A 17,635-nucleotide genomic window follows, 5' to 3' on the forward strand; every position below is an offset into this window, starting at 1 on the left:
AACTTTTATTCTATTTTCAGTCCCATGTGAAAGGTGAGACAAAACAGATGTTATAATTCACGCCATCACAATCAGAAACCAACTGTTTCCTAATTAATATATATTAAATGTTTCTTGGCCTATCACCTTTAGCCACACCATGCTGTAAATGCCTTAAAGCTCTACAAATTCTCTACAAATTCATTTTCTACCCAGGGACACAGCCAGGAGCTGGAATTTCCCAAGCCTTTGCCTCCCCTCTTCCCCAGATCATGGCAGAGGTTGGCTCAGAGCTCAGAAGGGGCTCAGTGCCCCTTGGCACAGCCCCTGCCAGCCCCAGTGGGAGTGCCAGGCTCCTGTGCCTCCCAGCTTTCCTGCAGGAAGCAGGGCTGGAGGGATGCAGGACTGTTCATCCACGGGCACTTTGTGGGGCAGGGTGTGAAGGCAGGTGAGGAGCAGCTCTCCTGCTCTGCCCCTGCAGGACCCAGCTCTGCTCCCACCACCCAGTTTGGGGGGATGTCACCTCCTCCTGGGGCTGCAGCCCCCAGAGCCCATCTGCTGGGGTCCCCAAGCAGGGGCTGTGCCCCTCCCTGTCACTCTTGCACGGTGACTGAGGCAGGAACAGGTGAGAAGGCTTTATTTAAAGGAACAGCATGGTTTTTCTAGAGTGGTATGATAGATTCTATTCTATTGGCTAACTAACAGCAACACCTTCCTCACACACTGTCTTCGAGAGGAACAGAAAGGCGAAGTAGAAAAGCACTAACTGCAAACTGTTTATACTTAACAAGTTATCACATCTTTCTAACTCTTTAAAATTTCTCACAAGCTGCAGTGAGAAACACTTGCCGTTTCTCTCTCTGTCCCATGGCATCTGCACCTCCCCAGCTCCTGGCTGGCCTTGGAGCCTTGTCCCCTGCCTGGCCATGCCTGCAGTGGCTCCATGGAGAGCCCAGTGCTGGGGCCAGGAGGGGAAGAAGGGGCAGAGCAGAGCAGTCCCTGCTTCCTCCCAGTCTCCTGGACCGGCAGGGGAGGAAGGAATAAAACTCCACCTTTTCCCCCTTTTCAAAGGGAAAGAGCAGTGACATTTGACACAGGTTCCAGCTCTGGTAGAGCACAGTGCCCTTCTCCCTGCCTCTCTGCCCTTTGCCATGCCCTCCTGCCCTTCTTTGTCCCCTTTGTCTCTTCCCTGGCAGGGATCTCTCTGGGGAATTCCTCTCAGGAGCTCAGACCCGTTCACTAGGGGGGTCCCCAAATGGGACATTCAGGATGGATGGGACACTGCTCTGGAGGTGACAGAGGCCTGGGGCAGGATCTCACCTATCTCCTGCTGTGCTGGTGGCTCCTGGGGCACAGGACATTTGTCCTGGCTTCCTTTCTCCTTCTGCCAGCTCTGCTGAGCCCCTTAAGAGATTTTTCTGCCCAAAGCTGGGGTGAGCCAGCTCCCAGACCCCAAAATTGTGGTGGCCCAGCATCCTGTGCGATGGGTACGGAGGAGCTGGACACAGAACCCTCCCCACCAGCAGGGAGGGAGCTCCAGGACAGCTCCAGGACAAGTTCAGGGCTGTTTTCTTCAATCCCTTGTGGTTGGGTTGTTTTTTAGATGCACATAAAAATCTTTGTTTGGTCTCCTTCCCTGGGGCTGGATTGGGTTTCCCACTGGCACTGTCCAGCTGGGCACAGGGACAGTGTGCCAGGTTCAGCTCCTCTCCTGGGGCTGGGCACGAGGGGACACAAGGGACACAGCTCCTGGGACATCCTGGAGCAAGGACCGCCCACCCCAGCTGGAGGAGATGGCCAAGTCTGCCGTGTCCTCTTTGCCGTTGGGACCTCAGCTCCCTGTCCCCAGCTGGCAGGGGATGGCTGGACGGTGTGGGTGCAGGTGCACACCTGGCTGGGCTCGGCTGGGCTCAGTTCAGTTTGGCTTGGCTCGGCTGGGCTGGGCTCGGCTCGGCTCAGCTCGGCTGGGCTCGGCTCGGCGGGATTGCGCCATCCCGAGGGATGGATGCAATGCGGCCCGGCCGGTGCTGGGGAATGAGCTGGGCCTTATCTGGGGTGGTGCTGGGTACCACCCTGTTGTGGGGACAGCCAGAGGGGTGGCAGCTCTTCTCCACCCTGCCCGCGTGCTGGTGGCACCCAGGGGGACAAGGGACATGTGGGGTGATGTGGCTGCAGCCAGGATGAGGGCAGTGGCTGCTGGTCTTGCTCAGGCTTTGGGGTTGGTGCTCAGCTTGAGCCAAGCCAGGGATGCTCCGTCCTCCCACAGCCACCTGCCTGTCCATGGGACACATCCTGGCAGTCCTGGGAGTGCAGTCACCTCTGCTGGTGGCACTCTGGGCTGGACCACCTGAGGCCACCTGTGCCCCACGGCTTTGGAGCACCGCCCCAAAGGCTGCTCCAAGGGCAAAGGGGGCTTGCAGGCTGGATGGGGGCAGGCATCTCCTCCTGCCCCATCCCTCGGATGTGTTTGGGCAGGGAGGCTCAGGGCAGGTCCTCAGTGTAGCCCCGAGGCGCTGCGAGCCGGGCTGCCGTTTGTTATTTGTTATCCACGGGCACATTCCTCGCACGCACGGCCCCGCGGTGCTTTGTTCCTAGGAGCAGCGGGACACCGGCATCCACGGCACGGGAAAACACCCACGGCCACTAACCCGTGTCCTGGCGGGCTGGGAGTGCCCCGAGCCCCGGGAAGGGGCTGGTGCGGGGGCTGAGCCCGGCTCTCAGTGTGGGGATTGCGCAGCGGGAGCAGCGGTGTCCAAAGGAGCAGCAGAAGGTGTACAAAGCTTGCCCCAGAGTGGTTTTGTCAGTGTTTTTCAGCTGTTCGGAGGTTAAGGAGTTGCTGGATGTGCTGCTTCATTTCCAGCCCCGTGCTTGCCTCCAGAGCCCCGCAGGGCCAGGCAGGGGAGCGCGGCTGTGTCCCGGCAGCTCGGGCTGGGCTGGGAGGGCAGCGGCGCTCTGCAGGCAGGGCGAGGGGTCAGGAGATGGGCTGGGCGCTGCAGGGTGGGCACAGAGCCCTGGGGGCACCCGGGGGTGCCAGCTGGCCGGGGGACACCGCGGGGATGGGGTGGCAGAGCCGTGTCCCCGGCGGGTGCCCCAGCCCTGCGCTGGCACCACGGGCGCTTCTGACTCATCCGGGGGCAGAGCCCGGCACGGCTCAGGCACGGCCAGAGAGGATCAACCGGTTCAGGCCCGGCCCCAGCTGGTTTCTCCGGCGAGGCTCCGCTGCCTCATCCCTTCCTGCTGCTCAGCCCACCCTTCCCAGCACGGCTGAGTCACAGGGCAGCCCGAGCTGCTGCCTGGGGGAGGCACCGTGTGCTCCCTTCCCACCCCCCCCACCGCCCCTCTGAGCTGCTTTCGGGCAATGTTTTCAATTCTGAAATTATTCCTGAAGGATTTTGGGGTGCTGCTGGAGCCTGGCAGTGCCCCTGTCCTGCCACATCCCTGTTGCTGAGCAGTGCCTGGCATCAAAGCAGCCTCTGCTTCCCACTTGTGCCAGTCAAGCTCAGTGCCAGTCCCAACAGCAGCTCAGAGCAGGAGCACTCGGGCTGGGTTGGGCTGGGTTTGGGTGAAGGATGTATTTGGGTTCAAGGAGGGCAGAGGGAAAACTCTCCCAGTTTTTGCTCTCCCCACTTAGCTTTCCCTGTTCCAGCCTCTCCTGGTGTGTATGAGAGGGGGAAATACAGAGAGCTGCTGGGTCAGCCCCTGGCTTTGGCCGTGCCCAGGAGCAAAACCTCCCCCAGCCCCTGTTCTGACCCAGTGCCCCCGGGTGAGGAACTGGTGCCCAACTTCCCCCAGTGCTGGCATCTCCTCGGGATGCTCAGCCGGGCTGAGTCAGGCCCCTGTGAGGGAGTTTGTGTTTCTGGGTGGAAATGAGCTCATATCCAAATTCCTGAAACCCTAAACTGCCAGCTGGGGCTTAACTCTTTGGGGGCCCTGTTGGCTCTGCAGGATTCCTGTGTCCCATCCACAGTGGCACTGTCCCTTGTGCTGCTGCTTAGCCTGCCTGGAGCCATCTCCTGCTGTCAGTCTTTCCCAAATTCCTGCTGGGATGAGCCTGAGATGAGTCAGGACAGCCCCTGGCCATAGGTCCTCCTGTCTGGGTGCTGCTCAGGGCTTGTGGGGTGCCCTGGGCACCTCATCCATGGCATCCTGTGCCCCCCATTCATGTGTGCATCCCATCCCCACCGTGCAGTGCTTCAGGGGGATGCCCCCACACCCTGTCTGCATAATGCCAGGATTTGGGACAGGAGGATGGCCAAGGGAAGTGGGAACAGCCAGGGTGTGTTGCAGCAGGCAGCAGAGAGAGCCCCACTGAGAGGGGTGACCTGGGGCCAAGCAGTGGCATCAGCCTCCCTGCAGTGCCTTTGTTTCCCTTGCTGGAAGAGCCACCCAGGCCACTGCTGGCCCTGTCAGTGCCACCATGCTGCTTGTCCCTGTCAGTTCCACTGCTCTGGAGCCTGTGCTCCCCCCAGCAGCCTGCCCTCACTCACTAATCATTTACGGGCTAAATTAGTAATTAAGTCTTCCCCCAGCAGCCTGGGCAAACTGGCCAGGCCAGCACACACTGCCCACAAGTCACCTGTGCCACCACGTCATGGGCCACCCCCACCATGGCACAGAGGGCAGGGAGCCCCAGCACAGGGACATGAGGCTGTGACCCCCCCACTGCCCTGCAGGCACATCCCTGTCCCCCCTCTGGCCTGGGCACAGGGGACACTGCATGGGGCCTGAGCCTGGCTGTCCCACAGGGCTGGGACATGAGCCAGACCAGGCCCTGCCCTCCCTGCCCAGGGGTTCTGCTTCAATGAGCTGGTTTGGCCTTTTTGTTTCTCTTAATTTTTTCTGGACCAAGAGGAAAATTCCCTGCCTGGGGTGAAGCATCCCTGTGGCATGCACAGGGGTTTGGGCATCCTGCTCCGGCCCCAGCTGTCACTGCACTCCTGGGACAGTGGCAGGGGTTGGGATGGGATGAGTTTTGAGCTCCCGTCCAACCCAAACCAATCTGTTATTCCATGATTCTGCATCATCCCAGGGGCCTTCTGCAGAGGGCTGGGCTTCCAAAGGCACCTCAGCCCCTGCACAGATGGGAAGGGCAGGGGACACGTGAGGGCTGTGGATACTGGACCATTCTAAGCATATCAGCAGCAACATTAATTGAAATGAAGAATTCTCTTGGTGTCTCACTGGTGGTTAGGCCATGGCACACAGAGAGCTGAGGCAGAGTTGCTTAGGTTAATACAACAGTGGGAGTAACTCAGTGATTCTAGATGGACTTGACAGGAAAAACTGGGAATTCAGTTTAAAGCAGCAGCAGGTGTAAATCTAAAGGCCGTGGATTGTTTTACTGCACCAGCTAACACAATGGGATGTGGCCTTGGAGGAGGATGCAGAAATTCCCCCTGGGCTTGGCCAGCTGCTGGCTGCAGCCCCTCTGGGGGCTGTGTGAGCACACAGGGCTGGGTGTGTGTGCTGGAGAAGGGCCTGGGAGGTCTCCACAGCACCTCTGAAGGGGCCACAAGGAAGCCTGAGAGGGATTTTCATCAGGGGTTGTAATGACAGGACAAGAGGGAATGGCTGCAAACTGAAAGAAGGTTATAAAGGGAAGAAATTCTTCCTTGTGAAGGGGGAAGCTGTGGCTGCCCCTGGATCCCTGGCACTGTTCAAAGCCAGGCTGGACAGGGCTTGGAGCAGCCTGGGACAGTGGGAGGTGTCCCTGCCATGGCAGGGGTGGCACTGGATGAGCTGCAAGGTCCTTCCAGCCCAATCCATGCCCTGCTGCTGGGTGTGCCTGTGCTGCTACAGCCCCTCAGCCCCAGAGCTCTGCTCCCACTGCCTTTGGGAGCAGCTGCCCAGCCCTGGGGACACACCTGGGCTGAGCCACATCCCTGTCCCCATCAGGCTCTGTCCCACTGGGGACACACAGCATCCCCTGATACCCCTGTGGGTCCTGAGTATGCTGAGCTGAGCAAGAATGAGGAGGAAACAAGGAAAATTTGGAGCAAACCTGTGCAGGACTGACCTCCCTGTGGCTGGATCTGCTGACTGGGCTGCCCAGGCCTGGGCTGTTTCCAGCAGCATTCCCATTTTCACATGATCTCAAGGGCAATGAGGAAAACGAGCTCTGGACACACTCTGGTGCTGGAGGGCTCTCTGTGAGCCTGGGGTGAATTCCTGGAGCTCTGCTCTCCCCACCCCGGTGAAACAGCCTGCAGGCAGCAAATACAGCAGCAGGAGGGATCAGAGCAAGGTCAGGGCTGGGCTGCAGGAGATCAGGGCTCTGGGGCACACCTGCAGCTCCTGGGTGGCTTGTCCCCAGAGCACAGAGCTGGGGCTGGTTTTGGTCTGATGGGAGGGCAGGATCAGAGCTGGCTGCTGCCTCGGGATGTGCCTGTGCTGGAGAGAGTCCAGAGGGGGCCATGGAGTTGCTCCAGGGCTGGAGCCAGGCTGGGAGAGCTGGGGGTGCTCACCTGGAGAGGAGAAGCTCCAGGGAGAGCTCAGAGCCCCTGCCAGGGCCTGAAGGGGCTCCAGGAGAGCTGGAGAGGGACTGGGGACAAGGGATGGAGGGACAGGACACAGGGAATGGCTCCCACTGCCAGAGGGCAGGGCTGGATGGGAGATTGGGAATTAGGAATTGTTCCCTGGCAGGGTGGGCAGGCCCTGGCACAGGGTGCCCAGAGCAGCTGGGGCTGCCCCTGGATCCCTGGCAGTGCCCAAGGCCAGGCTGGACAGGGCTGGGAGCAGCCTGGGACAGTGGGAGGTGTCCCTGCCATGGCAGGGGTGGAAGGAGATGACCTCCAAGGTCCCTTCCAGCCCAGAGCAATCCGTGATTCCGTGTGTGGGGCTGATTACGGGGCTGGAGATGCTTCCAAGGGTAGGACACAGCCAGTCCAGGCTGCTGGACCAGCTTGGACAGTTTGCCTTTGGAATCCTGAAGGCAGAATCCACCTCCTGCCCTGGCTCAGAGGGACCAAGAGCCAGCCAGGGCTGCCCTGGCCGGGCCGTGACCTCTGAGCACGCCAGGACTGTGCCTGCCCTTGGGGCACCCACTGCTCCAGGGCTGTGCCCTGCCTGTCACCCTGCCCTGGGTGACAGCTCTGCTCAGGGGCTGGGCAGGAGAGGAGCCTCCTGTCCTGTTTTCAGCCACAGGACCTCGGGCTCACCAGGGACAAGGACACACTTGTGCTGCCCTTCTCTGTGCCTGTGCCCTGCTGTGCCCACAGCACAGCCTGTCTGGGTGATGCCAGCATGGGGTAGGGACCCTGGGGCCCTGGCAGGGAGGGCTGGAGCGTGGCTGGGAGCTGCTGTGGCCTGGCTGAACCCTGTCCTTGCTGCCAGCATGCCACCCAGCCCTGTACCCAGCCCGGTGTGGGGTTTGGGTGCCCAGAGCCCTCTGTGTGCACTTTGAGCTGTGCAGCCCCTTCATGTCCCTCCTGCTGGAGCCACCACGTGTGTCTGAGTCATGGAAAGGCAGGAGGGGAGCTGGGGGCTGGGGACAGAGCAGCTCTGTCACCAGAAGTGCTGACACAGGGATCCTGCCGAGCCAGGCGTTGGTGCTCCTGGAACCCCACGGTGGTTTCCCCCTGCCAGGAGCCAGCAGGACGTGCCAGGGCCTGTGCCAGCCCAGCCGCCCCTCTGGGTGTGCCAGGGACGGCGTGGTGCCAGGGGGAGGGAGTGGGGCTGGTCCTGGAGCAAACAGGGGTGTTGGGAAAGTGCTGGGGTGGGTGGCTGGCTGGGGACACCCGGCCCTGGGAGGTCCCTGCGGGTGTTCCTGTTTGCCAAAGTGCTTCGTGGGTGTCTGAGCCCACACCCAGGGTGCTGTTGGCTGCAGGGGTTCCCTTCCCTCCTCTGCCATGACAGAGGGGTCTGAGGACAGGTGACAGTCTAGGGGGCTGTGTCCCCTATCCCCAGACCCCTGCAGCTCTTGGCTGGATGGAAGCTGCTCATGGAGGGACAGCCACTCGTGGGTGGCTTTGGTCTCAGAGTTGGAGCACAGAATGCTCTGTATAGCCCTCAGAGCTCCCTTGTGCTGGCAGGGAATGCTCTGCACAGCCCCCAGCTCTTCGGGGAGGCTTTGCTCAGCCTGATGGAGGAGCCAGGGGGTGACTGAGGCAGTTCCTGAGGGTGACACATCAGCCCTGCCAGATGTGAGGGGTCAGGACACCCTCTGGCATGGGAAGCAGGGGCACCCACCCTCTGCTCAGGCACACACAGCCCCCCACTAGCTCTCCACTCTTATGTCACCCCCAGGGGTCCATGTCCCTCTTGCTCTCCTGGGCTTGCCACCAGGGCTGCCAGGCAGGGAGCACCAGTGGCCCCCAGCATCCCCCCAGCACCCCGGAGCGTCCTGCTGAGCCTGGGGAGATTTAGTCACCTCGGATGTTTGACTGCAAGTCTTGTTCCAACCTCTGCAAATAATTGACTTTTGCTTTTCCATGTGCTTAAACCCTCCTAATTGGCCCTGCTGTTAATCAGGGAAGAATGAGTGACTAAGCTGTCTCGCCTGCCTGGGGACTGGGGGCTCCTTTTTTCCCATGGACTGAAAGGAAATGAAACCTCAGAAGGTCCTTTTCAATCTCAGCTCTCTGCATGGCTGCCCAGAGCCCTGGCCAGAATCACACAGCCTGGGAGACAGGAATTGCAACAGAGGTGCTGTGTGGAGGCCAGGAGAGCAGGCCAGGAGGAGAGGCCAAAATCCAGGCTGAGGAATTCTGTGCTGGGATGAGCTGGGGCGTCTCATCCTTTGCTGTGAATTTGTTCAGTTTTGGGGGTTTCACCCTGGCACAGCGTGCTGCTGGTCTGTGGTTTGCTCCCATGGCTGGCAGTGCTGGCATCTCCTCAGGGATGGGTTTATCCCTCCCTGGGCAGCATTTTCCTCTGGAGCTGCTCATCCCATGGGGATTTGTAGCACCCTGCAGCAAAGCTGCTCCTTGTGCTGCCTTGGCTGCCAGCACAGCTCTGGGCTGGCTCCTGCTGCAGATTTTGGCTCCTGCTGCAGATTTTGGCTGCTGCTGCAGATTTTGGCTCCTGCTGGAGGTTTTGGCTGCTGCCAGGCTGTGCCAAGCCGGTGTGGGGGCTGTTTTGTCTGGGTTTGTGCCCCCAGCATCATGCTGGCTCCAGCACTGGGATGCAGAGCCAGGATCCGTCCTTCCCGCGCCCATCGTCAGCACTCCGGCCAAGCCTGAGCTGTCAGAAATTGTTGGAGGAGACTCAAATTCTTCATTTTTCACAGGCTCTGGGGCAAAGTTGACTGGGGAGTTCAAAGTCGAGGCTCTGTGTGCCAAAAGCAGCTCGGGGGGGGAGTTGTTACTGCAGCCTTGGGATGCTTCAGGATGGGGTTTTGGTGTGGGACCCCTGTCTGGGGTTGGGGAGGGGTGGGGAGGTGCTGGGTGGGTCAGGGTGTCCAAGGGTCTCCTCTGGCCACATTGGGGCTGGTAAAGCCCTGTCCCTGCTGCTGGGGGTGGGTTTGCAGTGTGCCCCCACCCCCTACACCCAGGGGCTGCCTGTGGGATGGAGGGGATCTCCTCCAGTGTGGGGTGCAGGGGGATTACCTGGCAGCTCAGGCTCTCCCAGCACCTTGGACTCACCCCAGATTGGAGTCTGGGGTCCTGGTGGGGGTCCCTGCCTCAGGTGGGTGAGTGTGGGGGGTCCAGGCTGTCCTTTGCCCTCACCCTGACCCCAATCCCAGCCCTGCTGCAGCACAGGCTGGGAGCCCTTTGTGGGATGACCCTTGTGGGGCACAGCGGGGTCAGGGGGTGTCAGTGATGTTTGGGCTGGGGAATGGGGGGCTCACCCCAATCCCAGCCAGCTGAGGTGGCCAGAGCAGGGCCAGGAGCTGCACAAGGCTCAGGAAGCTCCGGCACCGCCGGAATCAGCTCAATGTCAGGAATTTCCTGCTGGGGAGAGGAATCCATGAAATTAATGTGAAAGGCCAAAAAAAGAGATCATCCTGACCCTGAACCAGGCCCTGGGCTGCACAGGGAGGGCAGGAGGCAGCGGGTTCTGCCATGGTCCCTGCACCAAAGGCTGTTCCAGTATTGAGGGTAAACCAGGACTCTTGAATAATAGATTAATACAATTAAATAGAAGTTGTTTATTGTTTATATTACATACACTCTTATAGATTTTATAAATTACTAAGATTACGCTTTTTGATTGTGTTTTTTATTTGTTCTTTTGCTTTCTGCCTTCATTTTTTAGTGTTTGTGATTGGTTACTATGTAGGTGTTCTACAGTTTTCTGTTATTTAGTTCTTGTGACCTTGGTATGCAGTCTCTCAGCTTCTTCATTCTTATTTTAGTTCAGTTGATGTTTTAGTAGCTTTGATGAATTTGAGGGTTCTTTGAGAAAATTCTGCTAAGAGCAGTTACAGACAGTGTGGCTGGTGCACACTGAGGCTTAAGTTGTTCAGATATATTTTTATGTTGCAGCAGGCGGGAGGGGACTGGGGAGGGGTCTGGGTGGGCTCTGAAGGGCTCAAAGCCCAAACCCAGCCCATGCCTGACGTGGCTGTGCTGTCCTGTTGCAGATGTGAAAAGTGCATATTATATGGCCCTATGCAGATATTTACTATATGTATTATGTTGAATTGATTAGTAGTTCTGTATTAACATTTTAATAGTATGGTAAATGTAGTTTTGTAGTTCAAATGTAACTTTTGTAGTAAAAATAGAAACAATGTACGTGGGACATTTTTTTAAAGAAAGGAATGAGGTACTTGCACCGAGATAGCAGCCACAGGACACTGAAATCATTCAGAGAAAGAGAATTTATTGCTCTCTTATCAGAAAAAATAAACTTCTTCCCACCTTGCTCAGCCATGAAGAGCTGTAAGGATTAGGAGGAAGAAGCTGGCACTGACCACACTGAATCCTGTGTTTGAATGGGATTTATGCATCATGTATGAGGTGTATGAATATGCAACAGGTTATTGTTTTTAAGGGTAAATCCTCTGTTTATGTGAGTCCTTTTTCGGGCTTATTTTGCCCAGCAAGAAGTACCCAGACTGTCCATAACTCTTTGTTTTTATTGTCTCCTGTTGTCCTAATCTCAATTTTTATTACTCTAAATTATTACTCCAATTATCACTCTCCTCAAATTTTTATTACTCTAATTATATTACTATTTTTATAACCATTTTATTACTGTTAAACTTTTAACATTTTAAAACCAAGTGACGGGTGCTTTTTCCCACAGAGAGGACGGGGAAGGTGCTGGGCGAGTTCTGCCGCTGCTACAAGGAGCAGTTTGGGGTCGCTCTCTTCAACAGCGTCCGCTATGAGATCGAGGGCGCCGGGGGCCCGCAGGCCCAGCTGCTGCACCGCAAGGTGAGGGCTCATCCCAGCTCCCTGTGCTTCCTGAGGGCTCATCCCAGCTCCCTGTCCTTCCCACAGCACGGTGAGGGCTCATCCCAGCTCCCTGTCCTTCCCACAGCACGGTGAGGGCTCATCCCAGCTCCCTGTCCTCCCCACAGCAGGGTGAGGGCTCATCCCAGCTCCCTGTCCTTCCACAGCAAGGTGAGGGCTCATCCCAGCTCCCTGTCCTTCCCACAGCATGGTGAGGGCTCATCCCAGCTCCCTGTCCTTCCCACAGCAGGGTGAGGGCTCATCCCAGCTCCCTGTCCTTCCACAGCAGGGTGAGGGCTCATCCCAGCTCCCTGTCCTTCCCACAGCACGGTGAGGGCTCATCCCAGCTCCCTGTCCTCCCCACAGCAGGGTGAGGGCTCATCCCAGCTCCCTGTCCTTCCCACAGCAAGGTGAGGGCTCATCCCAGCTCCCTGTGCTTCCCACAGCAGGGTGAGGGCTCATCCCAGCTCCCTGTCCTTCCACAGCAAGGTGAGGGCTCATCCCAGCTCCCTGTGCTTCCCACAGCAGGGTGAGGGCTCATCCCAGCTCCCTGTCCTCCCCACAGCAAGGTGAGGGCTCATCCCAGCTCCCTGTCCTTCCCACAGCAGGGTGAGGGCTCATCCCAGCTCCCTGTCCTCCCCACAGCAAGGTGAGGGCTCATCCCAGCTCCCTGTCCTTCCCACAGCAGGGTGAGGGCTCATCCCAGCTCCCTGAGCTTCCCACAGCAGGGTGAGGGCTCATCCCAGCTCCCTGTGCTTCCCACAGCAGGGTGAGGGCTCATCCCAGCTCCCTGTGCTTCCCACAGCAGGGTGAGGGCTCATCCCAGCTCCCTGTCCTTCCCACAGCCCTGGCAACTGGTTCTGGAGCCACTTTAGAGGGGCTCATTCCCCTTGGGTGACTCACTGCTGGGGACTCCCCGGGTCTGGCACCTCCTTTCTGTCCCCCTCCCTGCTGGTGGCCCTGGGGCTCGGGTTCTCCTTGCTCCTGCTGGGTGGAATGTGGCCCATGCTGCTGGCCCAGCCTGTCCCTGGGGCCTTGTGCACTCCCTGGGCTGGGTTTGTCCCACCCCACGGAAGAGCACACAGCAGGCTCAGCTGTGGGGATGGCTGTGTTCCATGGGGGCAGGCTCCATGGCTGTGCTCCATGCCAGGGCTGCAGGAGCTCAGGGACCCCTCAGGGCCCCCATGTGCGGAGGTGCCAGGCAGTGTCCTCCTGCTCCTGGGTGTGAGTGCTGCTCCCACCTCGGCACATCCCTAGGGAGGAACAGGAAACCCCTGGCAGGTGTCCCTGACCCCAGAGGTGGCTCTGAGTCTGACCTGCACAAATCTGGGATTTGTGACTGTAGCTCTGTGGGATCCTGCCTTCCCCTCTTCCCCTCCCTCCTCCTAAGGCAGATCACCTCAGGTGGGGCTGCTCACAAGCTGACATGGCTTGGGTGCCTCCCCAGGATGGTTTTCTTGGGGTCCTGCCTGGCCAGGTTGGAGGAGCTGCTGTCCTGGAAAGCAGGAAGAGATGTGAGTGCACATGGCCACAGGCTTCTGCTTTTGCCTGCAGCTTAAAGGGGTGGCTCTGTTCAGGAATCTGAGCAATGCCTCCCTGAGCTCAGCCTCAAGCCCTGGGCACTCACAGAGGCCATGTCCCTGACCCACCCATGGAGGTGACACCTTGCCCAGGCACCAGGATGTGTCCCATCTCCTCGGGGACCTGCCTGGGCCTGGGTGTGTTAGAAAAAACAAAGGAGTGGAGGTTCCTGCTATCCTCAGCACCCTTGGGTTCCTCAGATACCTTCAGCCCCCCCCACCAGGAGGTGCCTCCATCCCCAGGTTGGTTGCTTCATCCAAAAGCTCCAGCAAGCAGCCCAGGAATGTCTGAGGGACAGCAGCAGGGTCAGGAGGTCAGGGACACTGCAAGTCTTGGAAAAACCCCATGTAGAAATAGGAATTCCTCCTGCTCAGTGTCCTGTCTGCTGCCCAGCCCCTCCCAGGGTCCTGGCAGTGCCACTGGGACATGTCCCATGTGCTGCCCAAGCCCTTCCAGGGTCCTGGAAGTGCCACTGGGATGTCCCAACACTCCAGACAGCACAACAGTGAGGGATGGGCAGCTCCAGCTGCACTTTGTGCCCCCCAAACAGGCCCCAAAAAGTTGTGGATGTTACAGGGATGGATGGTGTCATCCTGCCTGGCCTCAGCTGGGATGTGGCACTTGGGAGTTTTAAATTTTATTTTGTTTATTCCCCTTTTTTTGTGAGCTCTGTGGTTCTGGGAGCAGTGACACCAGGAGTGACACTGGAGGCTCTCCTGGGCAGAGGGGGACAGCAGGAACAGGGTGTGAAGGATGATTCAGGCACCTGAAAGACCAACAAGATAAAACAGCAATGAGAATATGGAATAAACACATCTGCCTTTGGCCTCTCCAACAATCCAGAGCTGCTGAAAAATCCTCACTGACACCCCCTGCCCCTGGCCCTGTGACAGGGATTTGGGCACCTCAGGGGCTCCCGGGCCTCTCCCTGCCCAGCCCCACAGCCTGGCACACACCTGCCTGTCCCAAATATTTCCTGGAGCTGGGAGGAGCCCCCTGGGTGCCTCCCTGGGGTGGGGAGGGTGTGTGAGGGGGGGACAGCTGTGCTGGGGCTCCCAGGGTGCTGGTGGCTCCCCGGGGTCCCCAGAGCCATGTCAGGGCTCAGCCTGGGTTTTATTCCATCAGCAGCTGGTCTGTCCAGCTGTCTGCCCTGGGCAGAGGTTCTGGACCACTTGAGGGGGGCTCATTCCCCTTGGGTGAGTCACTGGTCACTCCCCAGAGCTGGCATGTCCTTTCTGTCCCCATCCCTGCTGGTGGCCTTGGGGGTCAGGTTCTCATTCCTCCTGCTGACCCCCAGCCCTGCAGGGCTTGCTTTGGGCTTCCTTTCCCTCCTCCAAAGGCTTTGGGAAGCAGTGAGGAGCAGTGAGGAGCAGCCAAGCTGCTGTCAGACCTCCCCCAACTCAAGGGGGTGTGTGGTCAAGGCTTGGGGAAGGCAGAGAGGTTCCTGTGAGCCAGGAGAAGGGAGAAGAGTGGGAAAAGCTCCTCCAGAAGGGTCCTGCTGCTGGGGCAGGGTGGGATCCAAGCCCTGGCTGGTCCCTCCTGGTGGCCACCATGGTGGAGGATGAGTGGCCAGAGCAGAAGAGGCGGCTGCCGCACGCTCCAGCCCTCACGAGAGCTCTCAGCTCTTGTTTATGTTCCTGGGATCATAAAAATTCCTGGGACAAATTGTTGGCTCCCTCAGGCAGGCTGTGTTTGGGATGGTGCAAATGCTGCTGGCCAAAAGATGCTGGAGAGCCAGGGAGGGGCTGCACAGCCTGGGGGTCACGGCATGTCCTTGGCCTGGTCCTGTCATGGAATCCTGGCACAGAATCATGGAATATTTGGGTTGGAAGGGACCTTAAAGCCATCCAGTGCCACCCCTGCCATGGCAGGGACACCTTCCACTGTCCCAGGCTGCTCCCAGCCCTGTCCAGCCTGGCCTTGGGCACTGCCAGGGATCCAGGGGCAGCCCCAGCTGCTCTGGGCACCCTGTGCCAGGGCCTGCCCACCCTCCCAAAATCCACTAAAAATCTCTTATAGTTTAAAAAAGCTGTCACTGGTCCCAGTGAAGTCCAGAACATCTGAGCATCATCTGTGGGGTGGCTTTGTGCTTTTCCTCTGCCCTGTCCCATCAGAAGACCCTGCTGGGCAGGGTTTGGTTCCTGCCACCTGCAGATGCCCCTGGCAGGGCCTTCTGGCAGCATGGCACACACCCTGCCCCTGCCCCAGGGCAGGGAAATTCCAGCTGGGGTTGGGAAGAGCTGCTGGAGAGCTCAGCTCCAAACTTCCACTCAGCCAGGGGAGCTGGAGGGGCTCAGCTGAGCTCAGTGTGTCCCTGGGGAGATGCCAGGGGCAGAGGTGTCACCACAGGTGTCACCAGAGATGTCCCCATGTGCTGGATGAGCCACCCCTCAGAGCTTTTCTAGGGCTGTGCCTGTGGTGCGCCTCAAAGCATCTCCCAGATGCACCAATTCGGGCACCAAAATTTGAACCATTGTGGGAGGTGATGCAGTGGAGACCCTCAGCACGGCCCTGGAGAAGAAACACCCACCCAGGCCACCATGGATGGACCTTGCTGAGCTCCCCAGGGCAGAGCTGTCCCCTCCCTGATCCCCTGTTGTCTTGGTTTGGACAGACAGGTGTCTGCTAAGGAGGGCAGGAGCCTCCCTTGAAATGGAAAATGCAACCCCCTCCCTCTGAATTATTATAAATTTGAAATTAAGGGGCTCTCAGGCAAAGATATGGGAGCAGGAATAACAGTTCTTTATTAGAGAAGAAAAAAATAAACAATGCAGTAAATCAAAACAACACTGTCAGTCAGAACAGGCCCTGACCCCTGTGTGTCAGGGTGGTGGCACAGCCCCATCCCAGGGGGGCTTCAGGGTGGTGGCACAGTCCCATCCCAGGGGGCTCAGGGTGGTGGCACAGTCCCATCCCAGGGGGGCTCAGGGTGGTGGCACAGTCCCATCCCAGGGGGGCTCAGGGTGGTGGCACAGTCCCATCCCAGGGGGGCTCAGGGTGGTGGCACAGTCCCATCCCAGGGGGCTCAGGGTGGTGGCACACTCCCATCCCAGGGGGGCTCAGCCCTCCTGCAGTGCCAGCTGTGGTTCTGCTGGAGCAGGGATCCTGCACAAGGGGGGAGTTTTCCTCTGCAGCTCCAGGGCTGCTGGAGATGGGCCTGCTCTCCCTCTGGGAATGCAGGGCAGCAGAAAGCTGCTCCTCTGGGAATGCAGTGGGCAAAGGCTGCTGGGCTGTTCCCAGGGCAGATTGGATCCAGGTAGGAATGCTTGGCTCCTCCCCTGGGCGGAGCATCTCCCCATGGGATGGTGGAATTTGATCAGCCCTGCAGGGACACTCCCTGGCCATGGACAGCAGAGATCTCCTGGAGGGAGGATTGGCTGTGGGAGAGATAAAGAAAACTGCCCAAAGAACAGAGAGAACTGCCCCAGCTCTGAACAATGAGGGTAGAGCACACATTGCTTGGCAGTCTAGGACACCTGTGCTGTCCCCTCCCTGCAGGTTCCACTGGAGGACCATGTCATCTACTCAGGCAACATCTTCCAGTACATCGAGGAGAACAAGAAGTGGAGGAACCGCTTCTGCGTGGTGCCCCACAACTACGGGCTGGTCCTCTACGAGAACAAACTGGTGAGGACAGCCCCCCTTTCACCCATCTCCAGCAGGGTCATTCCCCAGGGGACACCCCAGGGGACACCCCATCCATGACCATTTCTCCTGCTCAGGCCTATGAGCGGGAGCAGCCGCCCCGGGTGTTGGTCAACAGTGCTGGCTACAAGGTCCTCACCTCCGTGGAGCAGTACCTGGAGCTGGTCAACAACAGCCTGCCTGGTGAGGGCCCTGCTGGAGACCTTTGGGTGGGTTTGGGGGTGTGATCCCTGAGGGACTTCAGCAAAGGGTGATTGTGGGGTGTAGCATCCCTGGGAACCTTCAGAAAAGGTGGGTTTGGGGCACTGTGTCCTTGAAGACCCTCAGAAAGGGGTGGTCTTAGGGTGTAGCATCCCTGAGGACCTTTTGGAAAGGGTGGGGTTGGGATGTAGCATCCTTGGTAAGAGTTTCTGGAAGGGGTAGGTGTGGGTGTGGCATTCCTGGGACCTTTGGGTAGAGGCTGTTTTAGGGTGCAGCATCCCAGGGATGTTGGAAGGAATCATTTTAGGGTGTAGAATCCCTGAGGGCCTTCTGGAAAAAGTGGGGTTTGGGTATAGCATCCTTGAAGACCTTCAGAAATGGGGTTTTTTGGGATTTGTTTATTTTGGGTTTTTTTTCTGGACACCTTTGGGAAGTGGTGGTTTTAGGTAGCGGGGTTGTAGGGAAGGAGAACAGCCTTGTCTGGGGTGTGGGGGCTGCTCAGGTCCTGCCCCTGCCACAGCCACGAGGGAGGGAGGGAGGGAGGACGGGAGGAAGGGAGGAAGGGAGGCAGGAAGGCAGGAAGGCAGGAAGGCAGGAAGGCAGGAAGGAAGGAAGGAAGGAAGGAAGGAAGGAAGGAAGGAAGGAAGGAAGGAAGGAAGGAAGGAAGGAAGGAAGGAAGGAAGGAAGGAAGGAAGGAAGGAAGGAAGGAAGGAAGGAAGGAAGGAAGGAAGGAAGGAAGGAAGGAAGGAAGGAAAACGTGTCTATGTCTCCATGAGAACCACATGATTTTTAATTACTTTTAATTTTACTCCTCAATTTTCATTCTGATATAATTATTGGAAAAATGAGGCTCTTTTTGCATTTTTTTGGGAATAACTCCCAGCAAAGCC

At 58.4% G+C, this 17,635-nt stretch overlaps 1 protein-coding gene across 1 annotated transcript in view; it reads left to right on the top strand.

Moving 5' to 3' along the window:
• NIBAN2 (niban apoptosis regulator 2) overlaps positions 1-17,635 on the top strand; it is a 34,899-nt gene that overhangs the window by 4,417 nt on the left and 12,847 nt on the right. Inside the window, exons 2-4 of the mRNA XM_050980918.1 lie at positions 11,170-11,300; positions 16,398-16,526; positions 16,622-16,727. Of these exons, the coding sequence (XP_050836875.1) occupies positions 11,170-11,300; positions 16,398-16,526; positions 16,622-16,727 (366 nt within the window). The remainder of the gene's footprint in view (positions 1-11,169; positions 11,301-16,397; positions 16,527-16,621; positions 16,728-17,635) is intronic.

This window comes from Serinus canaria, chromosome 17, assembly GCF_022539315.1.
Source record: "Serinus canaria isolate serCan28SL12 chromosome 17, serCan2020, whole genome shotgun sequence".
NCBI classification, from domain to species: domain Eukaryota; kingdom Metazoa; phylum Chordata; class Aves; order Passeriformes; family Fringillidae; genus Serinus; species Serinus canaria.